A 10,604-nucleotide genomic window follows, 5' to 3' on the forward strand; every position below is an offset into this window, starting at 1 on the left:
CATCCTATTGAATTCTCATTAGTAACCCATCCAGGCAGCCTGGCAGAAGAGTAGCATCTGGTAAATTGTGTGCAGTGTGCTGTATTACCAGATGGAATTCTGCTAGTTGATATGCTGTTACCAGGTAGAAGGATCTGGGGGGAAAGTAGTTTAGAAAACATACGAACTTTTTTGTCCACAGCTGTTAAAGGTATAATGTGGTTTCATTAAGATTTCATTAAAATAATTATGTATAAATGTAGAGTAGCCTCTCCTTCAGGAAAGATCTGTGCTAAAATGCCTCAGCTCAAACCTCTATGTAGGATAGACGAGCTCACTCTGCTACTGCCAGACTTGAGTGTTTTCTTCTGCGCTGGAGAGTGGCTCTGAGAAGACAGACACTTCTTTTTTAATTCTTTGGTGAAGAATGTGGAAACAGTTGAAACCACATAATTTCCTCTTGTGAAGGGCAAAGCAATGCTATTTGTGCTAACTGGTAAACACTCTGGGCTAGATAGGAAGAGAAGAGTCACGAGCTTAACCTGGAATCATAGTCAGATTTAGAGTTTAAGTCACTGTCAAGCTTAGAGGCACAGAGTTGCACTAAATGCATAGTGTTTTCCTACCTAAGAATAAAAATAAGAGCATTTTTTTATCTTGAATTATATTCTTTGTCATTACACATGCAAAAAAGGAATTCTCAGTGAAAAAGTGAGGGACTATTTAAAGACTTGGTCTAGGTATAAGGTGTGTCATCTTTCATAACTCTGTAATCACAGTTTCTTGAACTGTGAGGTTAATACCTTACTTGCTTTGTCACATCACTTGCTAGGTGTGAAGTACTTATGAATGCTGCCTTTATAAAGGGGGGTCCAGGGAGGAGAAACCTACTGAGCTTACTGCCGTTGTGTTTGCTGATTAGTCTCTACTTTGGTCTGCCCACTTTTCTTTAAGCTCTTGAGCATTTATCAGAAGGCCTTTTATTTGGATTGCATTTTTTTGGGATGCCTTTTCTCTTAAAAGGAAAGATACAGTACTCTGATACACACACAGTAAGAAGTGGCATGTGAAGCTTCAGTTTGAGAATAAAGAAGCAGTCACAGTTCATTCCAGAAACAAATTTCCCGGAACTGTGAGAAAGGATGCGTGACTAGATGTGTAAATGCAGTTAATGCATACAAAGATGAGAGAGATGCTGCTCAGATTCGGCATCTCTGGATTTGCTCTCCCATGTCTTTTATCTCCTTGCCAGCAGCGTTTAGATAAATGGGTAGTAGGACTATTCTCTGAGAGTTACTATTTTGAACTGTAGCTATTTTTAATCAAATGCAATTTTCTAACATGGAGTTGGTCTTCATTTCTTAAAAAATTACTTGCTATGTCTTCATATTCTCTTCTTGGATAAAACGCAGTGTATGCTGCAGTTGGCAAACACAGAATTGGGTAGGGATTCCACAGTGCTTAAAAGACAGCATACCTTTTTTTATTCCTCTTTCCAACTCTAGAAACTGCCGGTTCATGTACTGCTGTTGTAGTGTCATAGCTTTTACTAAACAGCTTTCTCAGCATATGGATACTTTCAGGTAACTTTTCTGTATTAAGCTGCTATCTCTTTTTGGCAAGCTCCATCACTTTTTATTAAAAGCCAATAGCAGCTTGCTTGAAAGGAGACACTTAAAACGTTGAGGTTCAGTGGACTCTTGAGTACCAGTGTCATGGCAACATGGCAATTTGTGTTTGCAATTTAGAATACATTGTGACCGTTTATGTTTTTATGGTTCCACTTCTGTGTTCTTTTCCAGTGCTCTTCAAGTTCTCCATAGCTGTAATTAGGCCCTGAACTGACCATTAGGTATGCTGTGTTACAGAAACAGTGCCTGAATCATATGGCAGAACTGGAATCAAAAGTCCATTTGATTTGCTCAGAGAATACTGCAAATCTCTGTAAGGAACTCAGTTCTTGGATTATTTATACTTAGAGTGCCCAATCTGTTATGCATTTAAAAATTCAAGAAACAGCTGTTGGGACTGATGACAGTACCACAGTAATGAGTAAATTGTTTTGTTGGCATTCTTTTCACTGAGATGTGCAGATGTTGATAACAGGATTTCTGAGCTGTGTTTATAGTTGTGCTGTGCCATGACTGGGTAAACACTAATTTCCTTGTGTGGAAGTGTGTTTAGATGTGTGCTTTCTCAGTTCAGAACTGATTTTTCAACATTTTCTGAAGGGCACATTAGTTCAAAGTATGGAACTACTTGAAGTGAGTAACATTTATTTGATCAGCTATAGCTGAGGGGGAGGGTAAGGAAGAGCTGTGCCTTGGCGTCACCATGCAAAAACATCACTCCCCCAAAATGCCATGCATGTTAAATCCTACTATGCTTATGCTGTCTTGAACAGGTATGGGTTGGCAGTGGTGAGAAGCTAGATGAAAGCTACCCTTTATGGTAGGGTAGTACTGGTCCTTCAGTGGGTGCTTGAGACTGAGAGCACTTAATGCTCTCTGAATGGCTTATTTCTGCGTAGATTTCAGTGGAGTAAATTTTGCATGAGCTGTGTGTTGGAGCCCCCTCTGATGCAGGAGAGGTCATTCTGCCCAGTGGCAGAGGTTCTCATGACATTGCCTTTTGTAACAGAGCAGATGAAGAACTAGTCTCACTCTCAGAAGGACAGCATAGCTGTCCCAGTCAGTTCAGAAGACTGCCTTTAGCTGAGTCATTCTGCAAAGGATGTTTAGTATGAATTGAGGATGTACAAGAGGTTTTTGTGTCTCGTTTTACATGACTTGAAAATAGCTGGCAGTTAGGGTTCCTTCTAGGCTTGAGCCTATCATCCTATCTGGTGAATAGGCCACAGAATCTTCCTGGTAACCTCTGCATTGTGTCTTTAACTACCGTGAGCTCTAAAGTGTATCTTTTTAATAATCATCTACTTTCAAGATAGGTGATTTAGACATAGACAATACATTAAATATCTGTGAAAATTCTTGTGTAACCAGTCTGGTGACTGGTTATCCTGAGAATTAGACATACTGAAAATAAAGGTGCCAGTTGTTGCTTTTATACTTCTACCATATCACATACAGCCTTTCAGGAGTCTGTCCTATGTTGTTGGTATTTTCATGTTGTGGCCAGATAGTTGTCTGAATAAACCGAAATCAGAACAGTCAAAGGTTAGGCTGAAATGGAATGACTCAGTCATGCGGTGATCCTGCACTGAGACAGGAGTTTTGATGGTGTTCTGTGGATCATGACTTGCTGCTTCACAGAAAGTTGCTTTGCAAGTTATTGTAAGCTGGAGCCTTTACCTTTATAGGATATGGGTGAGTTGGAAGTTAGGGCCAACCAAATTATTTTCCTGGTAGAATCCAAGCTATTGTGCTATTACTTTCTGGCACTCCAGGAGATGGTGTGGTTTTATCAAGAAATCTTATGAACTGTTTCATGTGCACAGTTCTCATTTTTAGACTAAACCTGCAGGAAACTTTGCGTAATAACGTGAAGTGGACACAAGGGAACTATAATCATGCAAATGAGCACTCAAATGTTTCATAAAGAGGATGGGTTGCAACTTCGATCGTGCTCCAGAAGCCTCCATTGTATGCAGGATGTCAATAAAACTCAGACACCTGAGTCGGCAAAGAGGTAATATGGGGTGAGAGAAGCTTTGAGGCACCTTGGTGGTACACACGGAGAAAGATTGCTGAAAGAGTCTGAGCTCCTGCTTATGGTAACAATGAGCATTGCACAGTGAGAGGTTTTCATCTAGCTGAATCAACAAGTTGTAAATGAGGTCATGAGCTAGTTAATACATGTGTTCTAGCATGTTTAGCTTAGCTTTTCTACTTATTACTGTGTTCACAATATAGCCCGTATGAAGACAGGCTAAGAAAGTTGGGGCTGTTCAGCCTGGAGAAGAGAAGCTGCGTGGAGACCTCATAGCAGCCTTCCAGTATCTGAAGAGGGCCTAAGAGGATACTGGAGAGGGATCTTTCATCAGGGACTGTAGTGATAGGACGAGGGGGAATGGATTTAAACTTAAAGAGGGGAAGTTCAGGTCAGATAAAAGGAAGAAGTTCTTTACTGTGAGGGTGGTGAGGCAGTGGAACAGGCTACTCAAAGAAGTGGTAAATGCTCCATCCCTGGCAGTGTTCAAGGCCAGCTTGGACAGAGCCCTGGGCAACATGGTCTAGTGTGAGGCATCCAGGGCAGTGGTGTTGGAACTGGATGATCTTGGGGTCCTTTCCAGCCCAAACCATTCTGTGATTCTACCATTCACAGTATATTTTCTTCAGTGGGGCCTAAATCTGTACCATCTTGCATGAGAGGCAGTAGAAGTTTTCTGCTTCCTGATGCTCCTGAATAGGTACTGTGTAGGGGGGCTATGTATTTGTAAGGTTGGCAGAATGTCTTCTGTAGGGCTCCTTTATAGCTGGAAGCATAAAGGTACAGTTGTGTTTGGTGGTGGTCTGGCACTAGGGCACTATGACTGTATTCAGGGAAGAGTTTATTCTCTCTTGTCTGTATCTTTTTATAATATGCGTTAGAATGGTTTCTTTACTGGGGCAGGAATTGGGCTTCACTGAGCCTGCTCTGCTTACACTTGAACAGAAACATATTTGCTGAGTCAAAAGGGACAATACACCAAGTCCCAAAACGAAAAATAGCAAGCGCAGCCTAAATCAAGGGAGAGGAGTGCTCATTGTAGGCAAAGAGCTCAAAAAGCTTTGGATGGAAGTGGGTGTTAGTTACTGTTAACCCACGTCTGAAGGCTACCCAGAACGATGACTGTTTCTCAAACTGTCAAGAGAGTGTATGTGGAGGATCTCTCCAAAGGGATATATGTTCTCAATATCATGTTTTTTCCTGACAGAGGAGGTGCAAATGAAAACAGAATGTAATGATTTAGATGAGAAAGCTACTGTGAGAAATCTCATTTCCCGGTCATTTTTTTTAAAGTAGAATCTTGTTTATGCCATACACTAATTACATCATTTGCTCAGGCAAGAACAAAGGGAATAGACTATTACTGCTGGTATGTCTAAATGTGAGCTTTTGTGTTCATTGTATGCAATGAGATGGTTTGGTAATGAATTGCCTTTTTTTTTTTTTTTGGCAGAGGTGTTGATAAAGATGAGGTTGGTACCACTTTGGGAATAGGGCCTCTGCAGCAAAAATGCAAATGTTGCAGTATGAAGTGTGTTGAAATCTCTTATCAAGTCACGAGAGGGAATTGTAAATAAGAGTGAAAGGGAACTACTTCAAATGTCTCTCACTCTCCCTCTCTTCAAAATCCAACAATTAGAGCAAACGGCTGCTTCAAAGTGAACATTTAAATTCCAGCCCAAACTCAGGAACAGTGGAATTCATTGCTCAAGCTTCTGCAGTAACCTTGGCTGTCTTGTGCTGCTTCCCTGTGCAGTGTTATAACCATCTGTACTGTTTGGAAGCCCTCTGTTTAAAAGACACAGATGTGACAGTAATCTTCTCATCATGTGACTTGTATTTAGACCTTTTTTTCACTTCTTCAGTGTATTCTGATGTATTTTAATTCACTCACTTCTAAAATACTCCTGTGTAAAATGGCTGTGGTGGAGTGCAGTTACTGCCCTCTAAAATGTATTCCTTTTACAGAAAAAGTACATCATCATGTGGCGAAGGAGCAAACTTTCATGTGATAGAATAGGTAAAGAAGATGGCAGAGCTTAAATGCAGATGCAGTAAACAGGTATTCTTAGACTATTTATAGAGTACTAGAGGAATAAAAGGCTGCATAATAAACTCAATTTAGTTCTCTGAAGGTGAGTCATGGGCTACAGTGAGAAGGAAAGATTTAGAGATTCGACTCAAGTGCTGGAATGATACATGGTTGTGCCACGTGGGTTGTTCCCAGAGAGAATTGTCCCTAAGTAAGCAATCAAGGGAAGGTGGTGCCTATGGCAGAGATGAGGTGTTAAGAATGTCTGCAGATGGTGTGAGAGCTGCTGGATCTGGTTTGTGATGCTGTGGTGTGGTGCCAGCTAGTTAAATGTCTTCGTGGAGATTCTGCTAAGGAGTTCCTCCTCTTGCCATTTATGTATTTGGTAGAAGGAAGGCGGTGAATAGAGAAGATGAATACGATAAAATACATGTGTTTGCTAAGAAAACTGATGATGTAGAACATCTGTGTTGTATTAACTAGAAGCATGCTATTCTGTATAAAACAGTTACTAGAAGGAAACTTGTAGTGCTGTGTTTCAGGCCCCTTTAGAAAGCTCAAAATAAAAATCACAGAGCTGTAGAATAGTTTGGGTTGGAAGAGACCTCTAAAGGTCATCTAGTCCAATGCCTCTGCAGTGATCAGGGATATCTCCAACTAGATCTGGTTGCTCAGGGCTCCATCTAGCCTGACCTTGATCATTCCAGGAATGCGGCATCCATCACACCCTTCTGGACAACCTGTGCCAGTTCTTCACCAGCCTCACTGTAAAAAATTGCTTCCTTATATCTGGTCTGAATTTACCCTCTTTTAGTTTAAAACCTCTACCCCTTTTCCTATTGCTAGTGGTCCTATTAAAAGGTCTGTCTCCATCTTTCTTAAACCCCCTTTAAGTACTGAAAGGCTGCAGTGAGGTCTCCTTGGAGTCTTGTCCAGGCTGAGCAACCCCAACTCTCCCAACCTTTCCTTATAGGAGAGGTGTTCTATCCCTCTAATCATTCTTGTGAATAATGAAATGAATACTCTATAGGAGTTAGTGATTGTGACTTGTATTATACTTCATTCTAATCAAAGAAACTACCAATTGGTTTAGGCTGTACCTTTTCAAAAACTCAGATATGCAACTTGTCACATCGACTTTATGAAAGTACTTGAAAAATTTTCTTTAATGCTAAATATGTATGTTTTATATTTGTGTTTTTAGAAAGGTAAGTAAATAGACTTTGTTTGTATCACTCCTGTCATTTATCGTATCTAAACTGATCTTTGCTTGGCATCCTGTGGGTATGATGCCTTTTCTAGGAGAATGTTGTGAGTTACCATCTTGAAGACCTGACTATTGGTAGAATTTTAGAGGTGGCTTATTGAAGATGGCAGCCTTGAAATCTTCTACATAAATACTGACTGACTCTGAAATCTTTTTCACCTATTGGAACGTACTGTGTTCCCAAGCTGGTTTATAGTAGCTGGTTGTCCCACTACTTACGAGTGTTTCATCTAGAGTTACATTATTTTTTAAGTATTTTTTAAAAGCTTGAAGTTTAAATTAACTCCCTTAAAAGCACTGTGCTTAGTGTTGTTGAATAGATGGATGAAAGTCTAAATGTAATGTGACTAGTATAGCTGTAAGTGTCATGGTAAGTTCTTCTGCAGTGTTTTGTTCGTAGCTGCAGGGAAGCTGTTAGCTGTTGTTTCGTTGTTTGTGGAGGGTTTTTTTCCCCCTAAATGGATTTCAGTGCCAGACACGTAAGGTGACCTTCAGAAAGAGCATGTAGAGACCTGCGGAAGGGTGCACTGTATTGTGAAGGAGAGGTTGGAAATAAAGATTAGTCATGGCACCATGTGCTGGGGTTTTAACCTGCAGCCTGTCTGGGAAAGAGGATGGACATGTACCACTCACTTGTGAAGTGAACTTCAAAGTAGTGCATTGTTCAAGTATCCGAATGAGAGCAGGTATGAAAGAAAAGATGGGTGTACCGCTTGTTGGAGAGGCTGCTGAGCAGCCAGGCTGTGGTCTTTAAGAGTAAAGCTGTATCTGCATCGGGTGTTTTTTCCACAGTCATATTAAATGCTAACAAGAAGTGAAAGAACTGCCAGTGTAAATGCCTGCATATCCTGGGCTCTGCCAAGTCCTCTCCTTGATTTATGCAACACTGAAAGCTTAAATGTGCTTTAATATTACTAATATGGAGAGTAGCATGTGTGTTCTCATCTCAAATTATGGGCATGCAAAGTGTCTTTAAACCATGAAGATACAGTGGAAGAATTAAAATGTATAATGCTCATCAGCATGGAAAAGTGTTATGTGTGTCCTTTGCTGCAAGAAAAGGATTTTTACATCAGTTGACTGAGTTTCTTGGGTAGCCTTTTTTCCCTGCTACACTGAACCTTGCTTGCAGTTGGAAGAAGAGGGCGACCTAGGCCTGTTTTCTCTTTGTTGCATAGGTTATATTAATTAAGTCTTGTTAAAATACTGTGGATCAAGTCTACTTCTTGACCTCTAGATGTAATTTTACAGACGTTGGTAAAGCTATTTCTATTCATGGGGAAATAAAAGAAAAGTTGGTGGTCTTTTTGTGGTTTGATGACAGGAAAATATAGGTACATGAAATTTAAAACCAAGTGAGAACGAAAGTAGTTAGAGATCTGAATAAATCTTAATATTTTAAGAAAATTTGGGTTAGATAGCATTTTTTGAAATTTCAACTGCTTTTTGTTACAGGTTACATCTTAAGTGTTGTGCTCCTAACCTTACCAAGGCAACACCTGGTTCAGCTTTACCTGTACTTTTTGACTGCACTGCTGCTTTATGCTGGGCACCAAATTTCCAGGTAAGAATAAATTGATTCATTTTGATAGTTTGGCTTGGGGAGTATGAAAATAACTGGTATTTTGTTAATATCTGGTATAAATGGAATAGCTCCGGTTTTGTGGAGGCCTTTTTTTCTCTGCCTTGCTGTTCTTTGTCTTCAAAAAGTTTATGGAAATAAATATGCAGTCAGGTATTCTGGTGTATTTTCATTGACTTAAAAGTCATCTTTAGCTACTTTTCTGTGGAGTATAATGTCCACTCATCTGGGAAGAGAAAGCACGCACCACAAGATTAAATCTGGCCTCTGATGTATAACCTGAGTTACTCAGTCGCTCAAGCAACATGCTTTCAACACTGGAGCGTTTTACAAGCAGGCAGGATGTTCTTTTAGTTTCCTGGCACCTAGGATGAGAAAGCAAATAGTGATATGGAAGATCATTAAACTAAAGTAATAGTTGAGTTTATTCTTTAATTCGTCTTTTGCTTGTGTAATATATTTTACAATGAAAACAAAGATGGGTGTTGTGGATCTAAAACGCAGAGCAAGAGACTGGAGAACTCCAGGTCAGACAAGACAAAGCTGCCTTCGTTTGTTTGGCTGCAGCTAAATCTGTTGAAAGCTAATGTAAGCTCTCCTACTGACAGATGCTTAATGGGAGCCAAAGAGTGCCATCCTAGTAAGGGCTTTGCATGGGAAGTTTTGAAAATATCTTGTGCCTGACTTACTTTGTTGCCTGCCTATGCAAAACACTTAAAAATGTGCTTTTGATCGATTGAAGCGATAAGTTTGTTGTTTCTGAATCAAAATTGTTGTTCCAGAGCATTTGCTGGACTCTCTTTCTTGGTATATTGCGGTTCAGGGGAGTTTTAACGAAGGTTTTGTGGTGACTTGACATGTCACTGTCAGAGTTGCAGTTAATGATTTCCTGAATGGATGAGGTGCAGAAGAGGAATTATGGCCTCTTACTGCTTGGTAGGAAGGAAAGAGGGTTTTTTATCACCTTCAGAAGAGTCCTGAGTTTTTATAGATATAGTTTGAGGGTGTTTCTTATAGGGTTGAAGGCTTACTTATTGAAAAGGCAACCTAAACATTATTTAAGAACTTGTGTTGAAATAAAGATAAAACTGGTAACAAATTCCAATCAGATACCAGGCTTTGGTCTGGAACGTTTACCCTCTAGAGATCTTTATGCCATTCTGGATCTTTAAATTTTTTGAGAGACATGGTATGGATTTTGATTGATCCCTTAAGGGATAGCCCTGTATTTAGGTTTTTAATAACTTTCCTTCTTTGTGTTTCTGTATAATGAGAGTTGTGACTTCTGTGCTTTGTGAGACTCAATACTTTTACAGGCTTTCTTGAAACATGTTAGATAACTATTGCTTGGACTCTTCAGCATATTTGTACCAAGCTTTCTCTATTTGATACTTCTGGAGCAAGTTAATAAAGACTTTAATTAAATCTTGCATCAAGTGGCACCAAAAAATACATTTAATTAAAAGATGTCTCGGATTCAAATAGTCCAGCAGTATTCCCTAGCTATTTTGCAGAGCAAATGTAGTTGCTAACACTTTTGAGTGAGCTTACCCATTCTGTAGACATAACCTAGACTTGGTTAGCAAGGGGTTCTCAGCAGCAGCCCTTGTACTATGTGGGGAGTGACACTTGCATTAGCTTTTCAAAAGAATATTTGAATCCCTTTAGTTTTCATATTGAAAATAGTGAAGTGTAACACACAAATACAATGTTAGTGGAGCTATTTCTTTTATTGCCAAAGCTATCCGATTGCAAGTGATGTTTCTATTTAGCAGACTGATAATAACAGGACATACAGTAGTCACATGTGCAAACTGTTCCTGAGTATGTTTTGTTAATAACTGTGTTTAGAACTGAAAACTTCCAGTGAATTCCTTGCAAGCACTACCAGTTGGGATGCTGTTTAAGGCAGATGAAGAGGTCTCATATTGAGGCCAGTTTGGTTTGTGCAAATTATAGAACCAGACCAGAATCAGCTGGCACTTGTGACTTTGCAGTGCCCTGGAAATTGTGAGCTGTTGAAAGACTTCAGCTTTCAGTGCTTTTTTTCCACCCCAGAAATAGCCTGCGGTTCA

At 39.8% G+C, this 10,604-nt stretch overlaps 1 protein-coding gene across 1 annotated transcript in view; it reads left to right on the plus strand.

The window, feature by feature from the left end:
* Nucleotides 1–10,604, plus strand: part of RNF145 (ring finger protein 145) — a 35,701-nt gene that overhangs the window by 3,681 nt on the left and 21,416 nt on the right. Inside the window, exon 2 of the mRNA XM_010020036.1 lies at nucleotides 8,403–8,511. Within this exon, the coding sequence (XP_010018338.1) occupies nucleotides 8,403–8,511 (109 nt within the window). The remainder of the gene's footprint in view (nucleotides 1–8,402; nucleotides 8,512–10,604) is intronic.

This window comes from Nestor notabilis, unplaced genomic scaffold (assembly GCF_000696875.1).
Source record: "Nestor notabilis isolate BGI_N333 unplaced genomic scaffold, ASM69687v1 scaffold17308, whole genome shotgun sequence".
Classification (NCBI taxonomy): Eukaryota; Metazoa; Chordata; class Aves; order Psittaciformes; family Psittacidae; genus Nestor; species Nestor notabilis.